Source organism: Chiroxiphia lanceolata, chromosome 1 (genome assembly GCF_009829145.1).
Source record: "Chiroxiphia lanceolata isolate bChiLan1 chromosome 1, bChiLan1.pri, whole genome shotgun sequence".
NCBI lineage: Eukaryota > Metazoa > Chordata > Aves > Passeriformes > Pipridae > Chiroxiphia > Chiroxiphia lanceolata.
Genome location: NC_045637.1, coordinates 2,858,760 through 2,881,036, shown reverse-complemented (window position 1 = coordinate 2,881,036; position 22,277 = coordinate 2,858,760). Strand labels below are relative to the sequence as shown.

The following is a 22,277-nucleotide window of genomic DNA, read 5'->3' as shown; positions in this document are numbered from 1 at the left end:
CCTGTCCTAGAGATTGGAAGCAAAACTGCCTCTTTTCCACCCACGTTGTGCCCTATCTACAGAAGTCATGAGCTGTTTGCACAGGGACTAGTTCTGTGTGTGCAGAGAGCACAGCTGGGGTCCCTCTTACCCTCCAGGATTTCATTACAACAGTGATTACCCGCAAGGGAACTTTGAAACAGGGGAAGCAGCATCTGTTTCCAAGCAGAGAGTGTAACTTATTCATTCCCAGCGTCTACTGGGGAGGAATCCATCTCTGAAGTGCAGCTGGGGCTGGAGCCACACGGGCCTGGAGCTTGACTGCAGGAGCAGTGATGTTCAGGCAGCTTGTTGGGTCTTGTAGGAGTTCTTCAAAGAAGCAGGACTTGCCATGCCCATAATTTTCGGCTTGAGCCTCCTCCACAGCCAGGCTGGGCTCTGGGTAGTCCCAGAGCAGAAGTGTGTTAAGTCCTGACCAGTTATTGGCACTCACTCAGCTTCCTTTTTATTGGTATTTTTACTTGCACAATGAATTTAAACGTAATCAAAAACTATTAAATCAAGTTTTTTCTCCTCCCCACCCTCAGGAGTGACAAATAGCTTTAACACCATCCTCGTGGCTCCCTCAGCTTTACATACTGTACGTAATGAGTTTCTCAGCACAAAGGTCTCCTGTGGTGAATGTTCTTCTCCCGGATCACATCAACTCTGGGGCCAACTCAGTTCCACCCACAGACAGAAGCATCTGAAAACTTCCTTCCAAAGAGCTTTTTCTGTGATGTCTCAAAGCGCATTTCTGCAGTCTCCTGGACTTTGCAGCAGTTTTTGGAAATGAGCTGCTGATGCAAATCCAGCTTGTTGGTGCTCAGATCTTCTCCCTGTGTCCTTGCACAAGATGGAAGCAGACAGAAGACCTGAATGAAGACCATCCAGGGGATATGGCCATCCTTTTTTTTTTCACCTACTTGTTCTTTCCTTCATTCTTACTTTGACTGATTTATGCCAAGCCTTGTTTTAGATACATCCTACCCTAAAGGATGGAAGAAGTAGAGTCTGAAGCTGTGGGGTTCCTCCAGAAAAGATGGACATCTGCCATTAAAATTAAGAAATAAAACTCCTTAGTAGAGTGTTGTAACAGCAGTTTTCTTGCAAAGTGCTGCCACAAGGCAAGTCAAATGTGTGAATGGCCTTTCCCAGGTTGTTCCATGGATATTAGTGAGCTAATCCCCAGAATGGTTGGATACCCAGTTTTCAGACAGGCAGAGCAAATTCCAGAGGGTTTAAATGGCTTTGTCAGGGCCATGCAGGAGCAGCTGCAGAGCTGAGAGCTTACCTCCAGACCCCCTGGCTCACACCAAGGTGCTGTTCCCTCCAGACTCTGCTCCCGTGCCCTTGCTGAGGAGGAAGCTTTACCAATGGAGTTTTTCTCTCCTTGTAGAGCCCCATGAAATCTGTGATGAGGAAAGTCTTGGCTCTGTGGTTTGGAAGGAGACTCCAGCAGGGGATGCTGCCGCTGTCCGGTGTCCCCGCAATGCCACTGGTAAGGGTGACTCTGTGATGGGGACATGGTCCATCCTCAGGGTATTCCCCATCCTTTGCCTCCTGGATGAAGAGAACCTGGTTGTGGGAGGACAGGACAAGCAGATGGACTTCCCACCCATCTTTTGGGGCTAAATTAACTCTCTCTGGGTTTCTGTGGCCCTTCGCTGTTTAACGACAACATCTTGGTTCCTACTGGACAATTTGAGGTGGTTTCCATCCACCTCCTGCCTAGTCCTGGGACAGCTTTGCACTCAAGACTATCTGTGATGTGTTCTCCCCATTAACTACAAACATCTTTGCAGAGCAGGTGGGGCTTTGTCAGAGATCTCTAGATTTGGTGGTTATATTTCTCTCCACTGCCCATAAACAAGCTGGTGTTTGAAAGCAGGAAAACCTGAATTTCATGGTCCACTTATGCTTAGAAAACACAGCACCTATCTAAACATTTATTCAGGTGCTCAGGTTGATGGTCTGATCATGGGGGCATGAAGTGATGGGATCTGGGCATCCAGGTGTTTTCTCTTGTGACCATGACTCTGTGTTCCCTAAGGATTAGAAAGCAGGGCAGAGGAGGCTCCAGGAGACACTCTGGTGCTAAAACTTGTCCTCAGCTGGATGTTCCTCGCTCCCAGGCAGGAACAGAAATATGGGCAGCAGTGTTAATAATGAATTTAAAGGCTTTATTTTGCTTGAGGGGGGTGGTTGGGTACAGACCAACCCTGCAACTCTGTTTGAATCAGCTTGGGACAGTTTTGTTGTCCCAAATTCTGTCCTAGAAGGGCTGTATCCATAGAAAGGTCACTGAACCCTTTAGCAGACCCAGCAAACCTGGTCCTCAGAGACTCTCCAAATTGCACCCTGATGGCTTGGGTGAGGTGATCCCCTTCCCTTCTTCCTCTCTGATAAGTTCATTTTTTTCCTCCACAAAGGCATGTGATTATCACTGCAAACCCCCCTGTAGACTGGAGCTGAGGGAAGGCCTGGGGGAGGACTGAGAGCAGCTCTCAGAGTGTTTCAGCTGCCGCAGGGATGGTGTTTATTCTCCTCCAGACTGTGTGGGCAGCACAAGCCGCTGTGCCTGGTTTAGTTGCAAGTACCACAACAAGCCACCTGGGGAGGCTCGTGGGGCTTCCTGAGCCAGGAAGAATGTTGTCCTCCAGGCCAGGAAAAAAAGAAACCCCTTCCTTTCACCTTGACTAGCCATGGCTAGCCTGTTAATTTTTGTTTTCATACCCAGTTCCTTCTGCTGCCCTGCAATAATAAAATGCAGGAGGAGAAGGTAATAAAAATAATTTCTCCTACGTGCTTGCATGGGTTGTTCAGGCACCTGCGGGTGCCTCTGATGTCCTTTGTACTGGTAGCTATGCCTGAATGGATGCACTGACCAGTTCTGGGTGACCTCCATGGAATTGTTAAGGTTGGAAAAGAGCTCTAAGATCATCGAGTCCAACCCTTAACCCAGAAGTGCCAGGTCCACCATTAAACCATGTCCCCAAGTGCCACATTTACATGTTTTTTGAACATCTCCTGGGACAATGATCCCACCACATCTCTGGTCAGCCTGTTCCAATGCTTGACAGCTCTTTCAATGAAGAGAATTTTCCTCATACCCAATCTAAACCTCCCCTGGTGCAACTTGAAGCTGTGTCCTCTCATACTATCGCTTCCCACCTGGGAGAAAAGACAAACCCCCATGAATTCTTTGCTTCTCATCCTGTTTTCCTCACTCCCTTATTTGTTTCTTTCATTTTTCAGGGCTGATCCTTCGAAGATGCATTTTAGATGAGGAAGGCATCGCTTATTGGGAGCCCCCAACATACATCAAGTGTGTTTCTATAGATTACAGGAACATACAGATGATGGTAAGGCAGAACAACTCCTCACTCAGCAGATTTGGGATCCTCCCAAATTCTTGTAACATGGTTATAGTTGCTTAAAAGAAGGAAAGGAACATTTCCATGTGAAAAGGAGATGCCGGCTCTGCCTTGATTTTTTCTTACTGTTTTTGTCTGGTTATCTTGTGATGCACAGACACACCACGGACAAAGGATGGTTCCTTTCAGGATGTTTTAAAACATATCTTGGCAGAATCAAGGTTCTACCAGGTCTTTCATATCACATTATCATTAAGTATCACTGTGACTGTATCACTGTTTAATTTAAAAATAAGCATTTGATTTTCTGTTAATCTTAAATTCATTGCTGTGGTGAATTTCTGCTGGTCTCCTGTGGTTTCCCTTTAGGAGAACTGCCCTCTCCTGTTCAGGACAAGCTACAGTCTGTCCTAAAATAATTCCAAATTAGTTATAAGACAAGAGGGTTTGGGGGCAAAAATATTCTTGTTAGCTGGCTTGGGTTATGAGCAGAAGGAACTCTGTGGTAGGACAATCTCTTCTGAACCTCCACACAACCTTTCCTTTGTGGGCAAACAAAAAAATTCAGTTTTCTATCATTTTAGAACCACTTAGAATATACTTCAGAATCTATCACTCTGTCCTATCATTTTAAGAAAACCAGAGGCTCTCAGGCCAGCAGAGATTGTCAGATTCAGCTCATCTGCACTCTGAATTAGAAGGAAGGTCAAAAACCTTCCCCCAGCAATTTCTTCACTGAGCTCATTAACTTGACTTTGACTGTCCCTAAAGTGTTTGTCACATCTCTTCTCTGTTTCTCAGACCAGGGAACATCTTTCCAAGGCTCAGCGTGGGTTGATGGGAGATGGGCTGTCAGATGTGCTCCAGAACCTGGTGGAAATCTCCCAGGATGGGACCAGCTACAGCGGGGACTTGCTGTCCACCATGGACGTACTCAGGAACATGACAGAGATCTTCCGTAGGGCTTATCACAGCCCCACCTCTGGAGATGTCCAGGTGAGCTGGGATGCACATCCTGGGGGCCAAGGCTTGGCTGGAGGTGTGTTTGCATGCACAGGGTTCCAGATTGGATCACCTCCTTTGCAGCTGATGCAATACTGATGAAAAGCCAGAGCATTTTTTCTCCAAATGTCTTCCTGTATTAAGAAACTCTCCCTTCAAGGTTGTTCTCCCTGGCTTAGAAACTGGAGAACTTGAAAGCCAAAGTCATTCTGAGCTGTTTCGACCTGACAGCGCTTTACTGTGGAGTCTAATTGATATGAGAACATCATTTGGAAAGGATTTCAGTCTTAATGACTAGAGGTAAAATGATCCTATGGCATTGGGTACCTGGATGTTGATGTAGGAGAATGTCCTCTGGCCTTCTCATCCCAGGGTCTTACTTTCAGCAGCTGCACACAGAGCAGCAACAAGATACCCCCTTGGGATGGGTCATCACCCCATGGCTTCAAACATTAAACTGATCCTGCAGGATCTGCAAAGAGTGGTAAAAACTAGAGACAAAATCAATAGTCTTAAATTTCCTTCCTTCTCATAGTGTGCTGCAAAGGTCCTGCCATGCAGAGCATCCTCTGGATCAATCTCTGCTTCTCTTGCCTGGTAGCAGGTCAAAGAGGATCATAAGGAATATATTGGAAATTACAGAAGTAGTAGAAAATAGGATAGAAAAGAACTTGTGTGAGGCAAGATCATCTTTTTCTAACCAGTCTCTGACAGACATCGACCAGTAATAAATACAAGACATATTCCCAATCCGACCCTTTAGGAAATACAGTAGTCAAAGTGAAGGCTTAGGGAAAAAAGCCCTGTTGATCATTAACATCCCTGGGACCTGTGAAATGCTGTGGGACCCTTTGGGAATGGGACCATGAGAACCCCCTTGGAGTATGGCTGGTTCTCAAATGTTCCTCCCCCATCACTGGGTCCTTCCCAGCCTGGGCTGTGTTTGACTGACCACCTCGTTTGTCCTCTTTTGTCTCCCTTCTCCAGAACTTTGTCCAGATCCTCAGCAATCTTTTATCGGAGGAAAACCGGGAGAAATGGGAGGAAGCTCAGCTGGTATGAACCTTCAGCACCTTCCCAGAGATGAAACATGCTTTCAGCACGGGGTTAAGCCACGAGGAGAGGAATTTCCAAGTGTCTACATGACCTCCTAGCTCTTCTTGCCCAGAATTTTTGAATATTAGGAAAGGGTTCTTCCCCCAGAGGGTGGTTGGGCACTGAACAGGCTCCCCAGGGAAGTGGTCACAGCACTGAGCCTGACGGAGCTCAAGGAGTGTTTTGACAATGCTCTCAGACACATGAGGTGATTCTTGGGGTGTCCTGTCCTGTCAGGAGTTGGACTCAATGATCCTTGTGGGTCCCTTCCGACTCAGGACACTCTATGATTCCATGATTCCAGGATGAGTTGTTTGCAACATAAATCTGTTTTAGCCACAGACCACACAAAATCCCCATCCACCAATGCTCTTCTCCTTGGATAAAGCCTTATGATGAAAGAGCCAGAGTACCCAGACACAGTGAGCTGTGCTCAGCTTCAGAGTCTCTGCATGAAGAACAGTGAAATATTGGTGGTGGATACTGAATTTTGGATAGTTCTCAGAGGTCAGGCTTGGGTTGGAGTTGATAACCCTGCTGGCTTGCTCTAATTCCACTCTCTTCTCTTGCCAAGGTAAAGAAGTGGGATTTCATGAGTTTGAGTTCCTGGCTAAAAAGCTGCAGGACAGGCAGGATTTTCAGAGCTGGGGTCTTCTCAACACAAGCTGGGCTTTGTTTCAGTTATGTTTTGTTTTATTTCTCCCCTCTCAAGGTTGGGGATCCTGCTGAATTCCCTAATCCCCATGCCTGGAAGTGTTCAAGGCCAGGCTGGGTGGGGCTTTGAGTAAGATGTTCTAGTAGGTGACCCTGCCCATGGCAGGGGTTTGGAGCTAAATGATCTTTAAAATTCCTTCCAACTCAAGCCATCTATGATTCTATAAACAATTCTGTAGCTAAACTCTCATGTATTAGGGGATGGGTTTGTTGGGTTTTGTAGCTGTGTTTTATTTGGCTTTTGTCTCCTCTGCCCCAGTTGAACTCTCTGTTGTGGGCTTGTCTCAGACTTAGTCCTTGTCCCTTTGCCATTCTCTTGATAAGCCCTTGGGCTGCTCAGTGCTGTCATCTCACTGCAGCTTTTGGGTACCACATCAGAGGGGAAAAAGCTCTGCCTCAGACCAGCAGCTCTGCTGGAAGGTTCCATGGCAGCTCATTCCTCCCATGCCCATTCCTCAGTATTGCACCTTGGAACACAAACCCTTTAACTTGCTCAACTCTCAAACTCTCAAACAACTTCAAGTTGCAGAATAACCTGGACAAGGAACAAAACTGAGCCTTTGTGAGAGGTCAGTCCTGTGGAAGGTACTTGGAGAGATGGCTCAGAACATGGCGACTCACTTTTAGCCACATGTTGCTGTTGAAAAATTCCTCAAAGCTATTTGGAAATACCAAATAATCAAATAAAAAAAATCAGCCCCAGAGTCCAGTTATATTCACACCAACCAGGGAAGTCCCCTGGGAAAACTTTCAACAGCAAGTGCTGGTACAGTTGTTGGCAGTCCAGAATGGGAGACAAGGACCTGAATATATTTCCTTCATGCAACAGGGACGCTGTCATTAGCTGGGCAGCCTCTTCTCCCTGATATCTTGTGTTTTCCCATTGCATTTGAACAAGAATGGTCTGTCTCCAGGTGGGATAAAGAACCATCTCAACATGGTCTTGGGCAAGTGGCTGTAAGTGTCCCTGCTTGAGCAAGGGGGTTGGACCAGATGACCTCTGAGGTCCCTTCCAAACGAAACTGCACTGAGATTCTCTGATTCTGTCATTCTGTGACCAAATACTTGGTTCCAAGCCTTCAGGTGCATGTACATATTTCAGCAGAGAGCAGAGGAGGCTGTCAAGTTGTCATGACAACGGGGAAACCCTGTTGATGCCCTCAAACCCAGCTGCAGTTACTCTGTGTGACAGTTCATTCCCACTGGCTGTCCCTGTGCAATCTGCTCTTTGCACCCATAGACAGACACAGCCCAGGCTGCTGCCAACACCAACATAACCCTCATGTGGATTGGGAATATCATGGGGAGGAGGTTTGTTTAATGGGAATTGAGATGAGAGCCCAACACTTCAGAACAGAGAAATCTTCATGGACTGGATAACAACAGAGTTTTCCACAGTCCCTGTTTTTCTCCCTCAAAGCTGCTGGACCAAAATCACTCCCTGCATTTCCCAGGATCAACCAATTCTTTTAAAACAAAGTCTTTGTCTCCCAGTTTGATCATTAAAAATAAACCCAACTTCATCGTTTTCCACATCCCAAAACCCTGTGCTCTGCCCCCCCCCCCAGGCAGAGATGTTGTTCAAGGAAAATATAAACAAAAACAACCCATAAAAGTACTCACAGAAGGGTTACTGTGCTTTTTGAGGAGATTGTGTTCACCATTATATGATAAAAACCTAAAATGCAATGGCCAGTGTAGCCTGGATTTAGTCTGACCTTGTGATTTCAATCTGCAATGGAATATAAAATATGCAGTTAAAAATAGCTTCCTCACTTACTTCTGCTCCTTGTGTGCACACCTGCTGTACTGGCAGGACTTTTTGATCTCATCCTGATACAATTTTTGTCTTACCAAGACTCCTTTGGATCGAGACACACAAGGCCACCCCTGTGCTCCTCGTCCACACATTTGAAGGCTCAGCCTTCCTTCTCCTCCATCCCATCCTGCTTGTCCCCAGCTGTCCCTTCAGCTCTGCTCAGCCACCTCAGGAAGGTCTGGATTACAGGTAGGAACTGAAAATGCTCCAAAAGTGGTGGAAAAGGAAAAGAAGGATCTGAATTCTTCAGCCTCTCATGGTATTTGCTAAGCTCCTGTAGCAAATGTGAGGAAAAGACGGCACAGCTCCTTTCAAGTGGATTATCTTTTATGGAATCTGTCACTGGGAAACTAGTTATTGTTTAACAGCCTTCTTTCAGGCTGGCAAATTACAAGTGAAGAAGAGTTACTGCCAATATCTTTATCAATGGGAAAACACCAGGGAAGAAAGAAGAGACAGAGAAGATCCAAGACAGGTCCGTGACCAAGAATTTGGTTATTTGGAGAGTGAGATCCTGCCAGCAAAACAGGAAACCAGAAAATCAGCCAGAAAGGAGAAAATCAGTCCAGAAAGGAGAAAATCAGTCCAGGAAATGCTTTTCTGGACAGGATTATGTGGTCTGGTGCCTGGGATTCAACATTAAACCATGGATGACCTTTGGTGTGGCTGCTCTTTGTGAAATGACAGCAAGATTAACTACCCTGGTGGAGGTAATGCTTTATGGGCTCCATGGCAGTAGAGGACACACACACATATGTATATATGTACGACATCAGAAGTAGAGCAAATATATTTCTCAGGCCATGTATCACAATACCTGAGTGTCAGGGAAGTCTCAGGCTTGGGAAAGGCTCTTGGAATTTGACAAAGGGCAAAGCTTCAATACATCAACACCAACACATCTTTACTCTCTGGATGTACAATTCCAAATGCCTCTGGCTTTAGGCCAAATACTCCAGTCAATGGGCTTGGAAATCAAATAGATGATTTTAAAGGTCCCTTCCAACTCAAACCATGCTCTGACTCTTTGATTCTCTGATTCTATGCAAGTAAATGTGTCGGTTGTCTTCTGCTCCAGACGATCTCAGATACTTCTGTTTGCTTTAAAACATTGCCCTCCAACCCAAGTTTTACCAATCTGAATGTCATATTATTATTCCCTGCCCCTATTTCTAGGTCTCCTTTTAGGATTTCTGACTCCTCATTCTTCCCAGCTCCATTGATACCCCATTATATCCAGCATATGCTTCCAGTTCACGTGCGAGGGCAGGAATCTTTGCCCACAGAGAAACTCCTGCTGTGCTCATTAGTGTCTGATCTACTAAATATTGTCCCTCTCTTTGCAGATAGGGCCAAATGCCAAGGAGCTGTTCAGGCTCGTGGAGGATTTCATTGATGTCATCGGCTTCCGCATGAAGGATTTCCGGGATTCCTACCAAGTGACAGACAATCTGGGTGAGTGGATTTGCACTCCCCACGTCGGATAGAGAGCCCATGGAGCTGTTAATTACTGTGTAATATGTGTAACCTGGGCTGTGGGGAGGGAAAGAGGGGAGGCAGCAGGTGGCGCAGCATTAAAAGGTCCTGGGAAAGACAGGGATGGTCGTAAATACGGGGTGGCTTTTCTCCAAATAATTTAGGATTTCACCCTGAACAAGAGATGTCCATGGAGAGATGTCCAAGAGATATCTATAGAACCATGAATGGAGAACAGGCATACTGGGCAGAATGAGTCTCTTCCTTTTATTTTTTTGAACACAAGAGCTGCACAGCAGCCAGTGGAGTGATGAGGCAGCAAGCAAACAGCAGGCAGTGTGTGATTTATCCTGTGTGCACAACCCCGGCGGGGAACTTGTTGCCAGAGGATGCTGCAGAAGCCAAAAAGTGCAGATGGGTTCATGATGGGATTAGGAAAGTGCACAAAAGAGAGGCCCATTGGTGGTTGTAAAGTTGATGATCTGGATACAGCCACTGGCTGAGGAAGTCCTGCTCATTGCTGGGAGGACAGACCAAGAGACGTCTTGCTCTGTTCTTTCTCACACTTCTTTTTAACAACTGCTTTTGGCCACTCCTGGAGACAAGATGCTGGAGCAACTTGACCTCTCTTCTGCCAGGTTTAGTGCAGGCAGGGCCTTTCCAATGAAGCCCAAACAGTGTCATCTCCTTTCATGCCTAAGCAGCATCACCTGAGGAGAGCATCACTCCTACAGTTCTCAGGATCCAGTCTCTCTGCTATCTGGTTTCCCAGAATTACTTCCAATGGTATTTTCAGCACAGGTGAGTTTATTAAAGCTGGTTTGTTGACTGGTTTTATCTCTTGCTCCTCTCTAGTCCTTGGCATTCACAAACTGCCTGCGAACGCAGCGACCGACATCACCTTCCCCATGAAAGGCTGGAGGGGCATGGTGGACTGGGCCAAGAACTCAGAGGACAAGGTCACTGTCTCCAAGAGCATCCTGTCTTCAGGGCTCTCAGGTAGGCAGCACAGCCAGGGCACTCCAACAGAAAATTTCTTCTTCGTTTTCCAAGTGGTTCCTTCCATTTGGCCAGTCTTCAAATCCTCCTTCCAGCTCAGCTGGATTTGCTCACAAATGCTTGGACACCAAAAGCATTGATGGGTGTAAACAAGGCTCTCAGATATGGCCTGACCAAGAGTTCAACTTAAACTCCTTGCAAAAGTTCAGGAGCAGGCTCAGTGCCTGGATGTGGGTGTATATCTTGTCCTAAATGAGTAGCAAAAATAGGCAAACAATGCTTTAGATCCCCAGACTGGATCCAGGCCTGACAGGACCATCTAAGGGTAAGTAGATGGTGGTCAACACATCAGACTGAGGTCAGGGTCTGCTGCATGAACAAGCTTTGCTAGATTTGGGAGTTTATGGTTGCTGTGTGAAACTTCCTGCCCCCAGAGAGGAAATTCAGAGGCATTTATCCCTGAGGTCACTGGCTCCACAGCAGGGTATGGATACAAGCCACAGCATGGAGGTGGGACCTCTGGGTGCATCAGCCTCACTACCAGCTCCAGAAGGAACCTGAAAGGTTCTGGGATGCTCTGCTGGGACATCCAGGTAAAGTCCCAGGAACCAACGCACTTCAGGCACCCATCTTTTGGGAGATAGACTCGAAATTTTGCAGGATTGAGCCCTGAGTTTTCAAAAGCAGGACTCCAAGTTGGGCTAATTGCTGGGAAATGGTGGGATTTACTTCTGGTACTCATGGTTTTGAGAGGGCGAACTGTTGGCTGCTGCATCACGCTCTGCTGTCCTTCCTTGGGACAGAGGATGGAGACCGTGAGTTGTTGCTACAAGAAAACCTTTGGACTCTTATTGTCACACCAGGACCTCTTGTCCTGGGCTTCCCTACTGGGAATGGAATCAACCATCATTTCTACTTGGGAAATCTGAGGCTGGGAACTGTTAAGTGACACCTCCAAAGGTAAACAGTGAGTCACTGTCAGAGCAAGGATCATGTGAAGCTCTCCTGTTTGTTGTGCCTTGGAGACACCGTGATCTCCTTGGGAGAAGCTGGAGCGTGTTGGAAGGGTTGCTACAGTTTGTGTGTTGTGGTACCTTCACCTCTGGAAAGCTTTAGACAAACTGCTAGCACCAGGCACAGACAGAGCTAATCCTGCTCTGAGGCCGAGGGCTGTCCTGAAAGTATCCAATTCCTCATGCTGCTGTTTTCCACATTTCTATTAGAAACATCCTCACACAGAGCTGCTCTGGGGCCCCCAAGCTGCAGTGGCTGTGCAAACAAAAGGTGACATCCAGCCTGAAGAAACGACTTCCCATCAGTCCTCACTTCTCCATGGTTTCCTGACTACCACCCAGGGCTCTTCTGCCTCTGTTTTGTTTAGTATCTTGTGCTGGTGGTATATTTTTCAAGGGTTTATTTAGTGATTACAGTGGAGATGCACCTCTTTTAGCTTTGATCCTCACTTCCCTTCGGCCGCAGGGAGTAGGAGTAACTATCCTGAGCAAAGTGATGGAGACAGGGAGCTTCATGAGACCAGAACCAAACTCCCTCACTACTGGGAGCTGATTTTGGTGGGCCAACACTGATTTGTGCAGTTGGGTGATACAATTGCCCTGCAAGCCTGTCTGTCAGTCTCTCGCAGTTTTGTGTTCACCAGTTACCCCCAGTTGGCCCAGTCTGATGATGTGAAAGACGAACACGCAGAGTTTTGCCTGCCCCGCACCAGTGGAGCAAACTCAACCTCAGCACAAGGCATGAGAGAAACCCCAGCTCAGGGCCCTTCCCCAGGCTTCCTCAGCATTGCTTTTCACTTGTCCATGTCCTTTTTCTCCCCCAAAAATCCATCTGCAGGGCTGCCTCTGCTGCTTGGAGTTTATCAGGGGAGCTCTTGCTTTTTGCAGCTGGGCCCTGTGAGACAGCAGAGGAGGAGGAGGAGGAGGTCAAGTGATGTGCCCAGAGGTCACACAGATGATTCAGAGGCTCATCTGGGACCTTGGTCCCGAGGCAGCACATGAGTTTTGGGGTCAGACGAGGCGCAGTGGGACAACTCCCCTTCTCGCTGCCCTTGTCGGCCCGAGCTCGGCTCTTCCCTCTGAAGGCTTGATGATTATAGATGGGTCCAAATGCCTCGAGGTGGCTGCAGGAGACCTTTCCACCCTGCAGATCTGCCTGCTGTGGTGCTGTCAGAGGGATTACTGGGTTTCTGAATGGGGGAGAGCAGCGGGCTGGTCGTCTGGGATGTGTGAGCCTTGCGTGAGGGTGGATGCCGGGTCACCCCGAAGGCGCTGAGCCCTCTCTGGGGGACCGATGGAGACCCAGTGTGGTGACAGCAGGCACTGCATCCGACCACAGCCACTCTGGCATTGGCCGTGCCCCAACAGAGGCCAAATCCTGCACGTGGGTGTCCCATGGGGACAGCTGTCACCCCGATTGTCTCAGTGCTGTTGTCTTCTTCCCTTCCCTCTGGTGTCCTGCAGTGTCGGACGACTCCTCCGTCTTCGTGGTGGGGACTGTGCTGTACCGGAACGTGGGCAACATCCTCTCCCTGCAGAGGTAAGAAGGGCTGCCTGAGCAGGGTGGGAAGGCTTTCCTGCTGATCCCTCTGACCGCAGACCCCTGGTTTTCCAGGGGAAAAACGAAGGTCACCGGGGTGCAACGAGACAGTGAGAATATTTTGCCCCCCACTGGCTGATGCTGCGCGTTCAGGTGGGGACGGGCTCACGCCTTGCAGCCATCACGTGCTGGAGGAGCAGGAAGGTTTTCCCCACCCATGTGCACCCCGGATAGGAGGAGAGGCACAGAGCTGCTGCTTCATCCCTGCCTGCCGCCCTTTGCCCTCCGGGGATGGATTCTCACACGAGGGATTTGGGGAGGGTTGGACAGACGGGGGATGGATGCTCAGCTGCCTCGATCCTCCCGAGCTCCCGGAGAGCTGCCAAACCAGGCTGAGCCCTCGAGAGCATCACGGCAGACACAGGCTCGGGAGGAGAGCAGCAGCAGCACGCCTGGTTGCACATGTCTACCCTGTTCCCGGCCGCTGCAAACTGCCTCGGGCACCGAAGCTTTTGTGTTCAGCGCTCCCCTTCCTTCCCTTCCCTCTTCTCCCTTTTTTTCTCGCTCTTCTTTTTTTTTTTCGAGACCGGTACTGAGGCAGTAAATTAAGCATCCTAAGGCACCTTCTAAATCTGTTCTGCACTGATTAGCGTGAGCCCATTTACCATAAACACCAGGGCATCTCTCCTCACCGATAATCATTTAAATACCTCCAGATTTAGCGCTGGCAATGGCAAAAGAGCTCCAAGTGAGTGCAGGGAGGAATTAGCAAGTCAGCCAACTGTATTCTGTAATATCTTCCATTACAGCAGTGGGAATTAGATCAGAAGGGCAATAAACATCATTGGCTCAAATGATCCAGCAGTATTTCAGCTTTCTCTGGCCAAGCAGGGAATGAGCTCTGATAACCAGCAGCTGCAGCAGCCACAGCCTCTGACTAGCATTCCCACAGGAGACCTGATTTAAGATGTTCCTTAATTAAAGGACAGTCCTTCTTTAAAAAAAAAAATCAGGAGTCTTGAATCACCTGTGGAGAGTCAAAGAAAAAAAAAAAAAAAAAGGAGAAATAAAAGCAGCTGCAGCAGTAAAGTACCTCTTACTTCACTGCTGTGCAAATGGACACAGCATTGAAAAGGAGAATGTCATTAAATAGCCATGTAGCTGCCTATGGGTAAAAAATGATTCTGACCACAGAGGAGAGCAGCTATTCCTGGGTACACATAAGCAACATGGACCCAGATCCTGGGTCTGACCACACTGATTCAATGCAGAGTGATTTTTCCTCAAAGGAAAAAAAAAAAAAAGGAGATTTAACTCAGTGAACAGCACCAGCTAAGCTGTTCCTAATTGTCCCAATTTACCTCCCCCAGGCAGCAATGCCTTCTCTGACTCACACATTACTCTGTCCCCTCGGATCCAGAGAGCCCTGTGGATCCTGGCAGCTGTGACAGTGGAGACAGGGCACACACAAAACCTGATTTTTCAAGGCAGGGAGATGAGCAGAGCTCAGTCCCACCAGGACAGTGCTGCAGAGGACACGGGAGAACCACCAGCCTGGCACCTTCCAGCCCTGAGTGTTCAGCAGGGTGTTTACAGCTGTTTGCACACTCTTTACAACCACTCAGGAGCCCTCTGAGCTCCTGTTCAAGCCACATCACCATGTGTCTTGTTTTCCTCCCAGAGGCTGGGCTGCAATGTACTTTTAGGAATAAGGACTCATCTTCCTCCCAAAAGATTCCCCGTGACACTAAGTCCTTCTCCTCCCCCGGAAAGCTGCTCAGATGCTTAATTACCTTCTCTGCTGGGAGCCTGCTTCTCATTTTAAGGCTGAATTTGTCTGATTTTCACTTCCAGGCACCGGGCCTGGCAACTGAAAAGCCCCTCACATGTAACAGAGCGTCAGACATACCTTTCAACAGGAAACTTTTGTCTGGTTTTCCAGCACCTGGATCAATTTTCTGTCTCTGCTTTGGTCTCCTTGAGCTGTTTCCTCATCTCAAAGTGGAATTGAACCAGACAGTACAGTGGAATCCTGACAAGGAGGGGTGCATAGAGCAGATCTCTGCTTCATCTCAGTGGAAGGGACATAAAAGACCATCTCATTCCAACCTCCTACCATGGGCAGAGACACCTTCCACTAGCCCAGGTTGCTCCAAGCCCTGTCCAACCTGGCACTGAACACTTCCAGAGATGGGGCAGCCACAGTTTCTCTGGACACCTGTACCAGGGCCTCACCACCCTCCCAGGGAAGAATTTCTTCCTTATATCTAATCTAAGTCTCTCCTCTTCTGGTTTAAGACCATTTCCCCTTGTCCCATCACTGCCTGCCCATGTAAAAAGTTGTTCTGCAACTTTCCCCAAGCCGTCTTCAACTCCTGCTTGAGCTGTGACCACTTGGCCATTAACCAATCTTCACCACACCAGTGAATTCTGTGTTCCTGCAGCTTCCCACGCTGAAAAATGAAATGCTCTTTCTGTTTTTGTTTTACTGCATTGATTCTCAGCTGGTCCTCGGCCTTCAAAAGGATGTTTTGGTCTCATCTGTGTTGCTCGTGTAAATATTCAGCAGCACTGAACCAAGAGCTGACCCTCACAGACACAGCTACTAATGAAGACATGCACTGGTGGTTACCTTTCAGCACTTCTTGTTTTTAGCTTCTTACAGCTGCTGTTCCCATTGACTTACTCTTTTATTTTTCCTTTGTAGGTTGATAGCTGTGCTTGTTACTTAATTTTTTTTTTTAAGGAAAATAGATTATTATTTTTCTTCTTTACCCTGTTAAACCAGTGCTGTTGTTCCCTCTAGTGTTGGTGGAATAGTGGCTTTCTGAGCATCCTCTTACATATCCATGGACAATTCCAAGTGGTTGTTTTTTTAAACCTTTTTTTAAACCTTCTTTTAAACCTTCTTTTTATTATTATTGCTGTTAAGTAAGTGCAAATCTTTCCCACGTAATTCCTTTGTAAAAAGAAATATAAAAGTCAGAAAGAAAAGTGTAAGATTTTATTAGTGCCTGTCAATGTGGTGGAAGTTTGGAGAGGGAAAATTTTCCCTTGCCCATGGGTGCCACGAGGGGCTGGGAGCAGCCTGATGCTCAGCTACCACCAATTCCTTCATGGCAGGGTTTTCAGCTGCTGGTTGTGGGGACCTTTTGCTTATTTAAACACCAATAATCTGCAGAACCACCAGGAAAACCTGTGTATTTACATGTTCAGTGTCCAGGGAAGTACCTGCAAAGAGTTTGGTTTTCCAGGAAGCAGGAGCACAGGCATGGGAGGTATCTCCTCACTTACTGCTTCTTCCAACAGCCCAACCTCCTCAGGCTGCCAGATTTAATACAATATTTTGCCTGGGCACAAACATTTCGACATTTACTTGAAAAGTTTGGCCTTTTTCCATCTGCTTTTGATCCTCAAGGAATAGAGATACACACCAGTATCTCCAGACAGGATCATGGAATCACAGAATGGCCTGGATTGGAAGGGCCTTAAAGCTCATCTCATTTCAACCCCCCTGCCATGGGCAGGGACACCTTCCACTAGACCAAGTTGCTCAGAGCTTCATCCAGCCTGGCCTTGAACACTTCCAGGGATGTGGTGCCCCATGGATATGTTGTAAAGGCAATCAAACCAGCCTTTGAGAGGGAAAACAGAGGTTTTATTTTGAAAGCATATGAAATAATAGAATATCTCGAGCTGGAAGGGGCCCACAAGGATCATTGTAGTCCAAATGAACTCTGTTTCCTGATGTGAGGGATAGAAAATGGGTCCAGGACTATTTTATTACTGGGATATATGCAGTCTATAATTCCAACAGATCTAGGGAGTCACTGAGGTTCATAAAGTGACTGATTCCTGGAGGAATAGATGTCTAGTGGCTATGAGGGGAGCTCAAGGGGCTGAGAAGGGGCTCCATCAGCAGCAAGTGTCTTTTCACAGCATTTTAAAGTGATGGGGTCAACTCCTTCTTCACTGTGTACACCAAACCTTGTACCACCAGTGATGGATGTGTGGATTTTGTGCTCCACAAAAATCCTCTTTAAAGCATCTCTTTCCCCTCTTCTCCCCAGGAACAGCACTGTTCTGAACTCCAAAGTCATCTCGGTGACTGTGAAGCCATTTCCTCGCTCCCTCCTCACCCCTTTGGAAATTGAATTCTCCCACCTGTACAACGTAAGTATTTCCTGGGACTGCACCATCCCACAGCTGTGTTTGCTTCTGCAGAGCAGGAATGTGTTGGTGCAAGGAAGGAGGTGGTTTTTCTGGGCTCCTGAGATCTTTTTGCTGGTGCAGGACCCTTCAATCTCCTTAAACACTGCTGAGTGTCCCGTTGTTGGTCACTGCAAGGGATGATTATATGGATCAACCTTCCAAACCTCCCCTGCTCTGGGCTCCTTGCTCAGGCACTGCCAGAGCAGCAAGAGGGTGACAGCACAGCTGGCAGGGAACATGGGCATACTAGTCCCAAATTCACACCATTTCATTGTGGGAAATCATGGGAGGATAATTATGTGCTCATTAAAAAAAAAGGTTACAACAACCATCTTCTTTGAGGAGGGAAAGGAGGAGGGAAGATTTTTTTCCATTAATACTGGAGACAGGAATACTACTGTTGTCCTCAGTGCTTCCAAAGCAGGCTCCTTTGCTCCAGGCTCCTCTGCTCAACCCTAAGCAGATGTATGGGATGGACAGTTACACACCCCCACGGCCTGTTCTTGCTGTGGGTTTTAGATGTCCTCCTGAGGCTCTACAACATGAATATTAGATCCGTCGTGTCTTTGCTTTGGACTCTCCTGGAAGGGTTTTCCAAAGGGGTCTAAGACAGCTGGAGTCAGTGGTAAACCCCTTCCAGGGGGCTTCAAACACACCTGACTCACTCTTGAGGGGCTGTGGTTCTTCCCAGCACCGCGTCCCACAAAAGCACAAGCTGTATTTGATCCACTTTCCAGAAGGGAGCAGTAGAAGGATTCTGTTTGAGGGGAAGAATAAGGAAGAACATCGGTAGGGTGAGTCAGGAAAGATGCAGAGTCAAAGCCTCCTTGCAGGGATGGTGCTGTGGAACAAACTGAGGCACATTGTGGCCTTGCTTTTCAAGCCCAGGGTGAAAGAATCCATTCAGAGGACTGAGATCCATGACTGCCCATCTGGTGCATCCCAGACACACCAAGCTTAGGGTAGTGGAAGTTGATATGTTCCACATATTTCATTCTAATCACATACCCCACAAACAGCATGACACTGATTTGTTTCTTTTTTTTTCCCTCTCTTGTCTCCTGGCAGGGAACCACCAACCAGACCTGCATCCTCTGGGATGAAAATGATGGGTGAGTTCTGTGGGTTTCTCTTTATTCTCATGGGTGTGTTTGCTTTTTAGGTGAAATCATCACAGTTTTAGCAGTGATGTGTCAGTCTGTCTCAGTCCTTGCTCTCTCCACTCCATTTTCTCTTTGCCTTGGTGGGGAGTGTTTCTTCCTTCACCTGTGCACCACTTCTTACTGACTTCTCTTTTAGTGCCAGTTGAGCTGGGTCTTATTTGAATATCTGCAGTCAGGTGTTTTCAGAACAGTTCATGAAGGGCCCTGTGTGCTGAAAGCATCATGTTCTTGTACCAGGGAAACCCTCCAGGGTTCAAGCAGAGACATTCATGTTGCTGCTCACAGAGAGGAGTGTTTGCATTTCATTTGATGCTTTGGACATCAGTCTACATTTTGCAGAAGTTCTCTCTTATTTTAACTCTTCCAGTTTGGGATTTTCCCATATAAAGGATGCATGAATTGAGACTCAGGATTGGGTTTGGCATTGCAGTGCTTGGCTCTCTGCAGTGCTCACCCTAAATCAGACACCATAAGGAGAGTAATGCAAAATCACAGGCCACTGTTGCAAATCTGACCTGTGGTGGTGAAGTTCAGGTGCTATGAACTTCATGTTGTGCTGCTGTGATAGGGTAAATTGATTTTTTTTCCGGGATTTTCCAGGATTTCTGTGATGACTGGTGCTGTTCAGGAGGTTTGGAGTGACGTGATTGTAGTCAGCAAGGAAAAAAAAAAGAAATCCCAAGTTACCAAAGAGTCAGGGCCATAAATCCTCTGTTGTAAGATAAGTAGTTGTCAAAGAATGTGCATCTTAGAAAAAAACCCAACAAAACCAAAACCAACATTCTGGAAGTGAGCTCTTAAATCCTGAGTGAACTTGACAAGGATACAAAGTGTTTGATTTAATGGTGGTTTTACTTCATTGACTTTTGTATCTCAGTTTGAACACCAACCTGGCTTCTTTTCTGCCTGCAGTCGCTTTCTCTCCTTGAGATCTCACATGTTTGGCACCTACCTCTGCATTTATTATTATTATTTATTAACATTATCTGCAGCACCTGCGAAATGATTCCATTCTTCTCCTTTTATGCTCCATTAAGTAGCATATGCACACATAGGCAGGCAACATATTTGCAGGCAGCTCACCCTTCTTGATGGTCTGTGATAAATTTTGCACCTATGAGTGGATCCAAACAAAGCTGAAGAACCCAGAGGGTCTCCTTGCTTGTGAAATCACATCCACGTTGGAGCCCGGGGCAGAACTGGTCCTTCTGGCTTGTAGTGAAAATTATTCCATTATTAGAAGACTGTTGAGTGCAGCTGAACCTTCAAGAAATTAATAAAATTGCGTTTTATTTTGCCAAAGAGCTGCAGGTCAGCACAGAGTGTTGTGTATTGCTGGGCAGGCTCAGAAGGAGCTGGCCTGCTCTCCTAAATCTGTTGTTTCTCCATGCTGGAATGGAATTAAAGCACTTGTATACAAATCTAATTTTTGGCAAATAAGGGCAGAATTTGGACTCCTCTGCACAACATCTCGTTGGTTTTTGCTTTCTGCATCCTTCCTCCAGAAGGATGGAGATGTTCCCCTGCCAAGCTGGATTTAATTAGCTGTAGTCTGAGCATGAAAAGAGCAAAATCCAGTTTGCACGTGGCTGGATCCGAGGGCAGTGATGGCATTCATGGTGGGCACATATATCTGTCAGAGCTGGCACTGGGAAGTGCCTGGTAGGAGACAGATGCAGGGTTTCCCAGTGCTCATCATGGATTGAGAGCTTTGAATGCCATTGATCTGGAGGAAAAACGTTGCCCAGTTCAGCATAATCAGCTCTGCCTTGTGGAATGACAGAATGGTTTGGGTTGCAAAGGATCCTAAAGATTATCCTGTTCTGACCCACTGGGCCAGGTCACTCCTTGTCCCAGGAGCTCTGCCCACTCCATACTCCTGCTCCCAAGGCTCAGCAGCTTGTTTGGCTGCCTGTTGTCCCTCTGGGAGTGCAGGATGTTGGGAATGTTTTCAGTCTTTAATCCCTGCATCCTCATGGCATCAGAGAACGGGCTCCCAGCTCAGAGCTGAGCAGGCGATTTCTTGGCACCGTCACCACGGCTCAGTTTTCAAGGATAGATTCCAAAATCCCCAGCAGATTGGTTGTGCAAATGTTGCTGCTGAGACTCCTCTGTGCGTGTGTTGGAGTGTGTGTGTGCTTTCCTGCGAGTGTTTCCAATCAACATTTACAATCTCAAGCAGTTGAAAAGTCCTAAATGCCGATGTCAGCAGATTTTTGCCAGGGGATGTTCCAAAACTAGAGCTGATCCAGTGATCTCTGGCAACGGGAGCTGCCAAGCTGTTTGTGCAATATTTTAAAGCTGATTTGCACAACATTTTAAAGCTGATTTGCTACCACTTCTGACTCCTGGGAAAGTCTAATGAAAGGCAAATTATGCAAAGCCTATTCTCTAGTCCTGAATGCTCACCTCAAACTTGAACAGCACTCTGGGGCTGCCAAGGGCTTTGCAGTTCTGGGTCACAGTTTTGGGTGATTTTTTTCCTGCTTAGAGTAAGGATTTTTAGGCTTCACCCTGGACCTGTTGGCTGGTATGTGGTAGAGCTCACGACTGGTAACTCTGTGCCAGGAAACCCTGAGGTTCAGCCACACTTCTGTGTTTGCTGTCTTTGCTCCCATCTTCTCCTTCCTACCACTCACTTCCTTAATTTAGAGGTTTTCCCACTGATCAGTCTCATAGGACAGTTGTGCAAGTGGATGAATCTCAGGATACCCCATCCCTGGAAGTGCTCAAGGCCAGTTTGGATGGAGCTTGGAACAACTGGGCTAGTGGAATATGTCCCTGCTCATGACAGGGGGTTGGAATGAGATGATCTTTGAGGTCTCTTCCAACCCAAACCATTCTGTGATTCTGTGAAATCCCATTTCCAAGATCTGGCAAATTTAATGGATTTACAGGTTCATTTCCCTGCCTGTTGCTGTATTCCCTGCACAGTCCAAGCCAGGCTGTGAGGGTGTTGCTCAGAAGACACTGGTATCTCTTAAGCTTCCTCTTTTACCACTCTCCGTGTTCCTGCTCCAAGACTGGCCAGATGGACCTTCCCCACATCCACAGTCATCCACCTGAGGCTGCAGATCTTAGTGATCCAAACCCCACCTGGATCCAGTGAACCAGCCTCTGGATTTAACCCTTTGAGGCCTGTGAGTGAACAAGTACAAAGACAGGAAACTCCAAGCAATCCTCACATGAGAGCTCCTGCCTGTTCCTGCAGCCACCTGAGCTTTCAACCCCATCCAAACCATGCCACAGCCACTTAAAATCCATGGGCTGTGAAAGGTTGAACTGTAAAATTGCAATTAGAACAGACAATTAGCAGGTGACCATGTGCTTCCTCAAAGATGGAGCTGTCAAACAGAGCACTTGGGGGAAAAAAAAAAAAAAAAAAAAAGAGGAAGAACTCCTGAGTGTTCATTCATTTGCATTTAGATGGATATTTAAGCTTGTACTATTAACAATGGATTTTTGATTTATTAATCCCAGCCCCTCTGAGTGACTGTGAGATTTGTGGGTGGCACCTCTCCATCTCTTTTCTCTTCCTCTTGCCCCCAACTCCTCATGTCACGAAACAAGAGGGGAGAAGATCGAGGGACTGATTTCTGTTGTGTTGGATGCTGCAAGTGTGATTAATGAGCTGAGCACTGGCTGGGTAAATTGAAAGCTGAAATCAGAGAATGATTTGGGATTCTCTGGCTCTCCTCCAAGGGTATTATTCATCTGGAGTGATTATTAGCTGCTTAGCCCCGGTGAAGTGAATACCCAGGCAGGATCCAGCCTCCTACTCCTTCTTTCTCCTGCTGGAACAGGACAGAGGGAGCTGATAGATCATCCATGGGCTTCCATGTTCTTGTT

At 47.2% G+C, this 22,277-nt stretch overlaps 1 protein-coding gene across 12 annotated transcripts in view; it reads left to right on the top strand.

Annotated features, from left to right (window-relative positions):
• Nucleotides 1-22,277, top strand: part of ADGRB1 (adhesion G protein-coupled receptor B1) — a 290,959-nt gene that overhangs the window by 149,650 nt on the left and 119,032 nt on the right. For all 12 annotated transcript variants that reach the window (XM_032681110.1, XM_032681148.1, XM_032681138.1 and 9 more), the window contains 9 exons: nucleotides 1,418-1,519; nucleotides 3,277-3,383; nucleotides 4,197-4,391; nucleotides 5,385-5,453; nucleotides 9,372-9,480; nucleotides 10,357-10,500; nucleotides 12,978-13,053; nucleotides 17,124-17,226; nucleotides 18,334-18,377. In XM_032681110.1, the coding sequence (XP_032537001.1) occupies nucleotides 1,418-1,519; nucleotides 3,277-3,383; nucleotides 4,197-4,391; nucleotides 5,385-5,453; nucleotides 9,372-9,480; nucleotides 10,357-10,500; nucleotides 12,978-13,053; nucleotides 17,124-17,226; nucleotides 18,334-18,377 (949 nt within the window). The remainder of the gene's footprint in view (nucleotides 1-1,417; nucleotides 1,520-3,276; nucleotides 3,384-4,196; nucleotides 4,392-5,384; nucleotides 5,454-9,371; nucleotides 9,481-10,356; nucleotides 10,501-12,977; nucleotides 13,054-17,123; nucleotides 17,227-18,333; nucleotides 18,378-22,277) is intronic.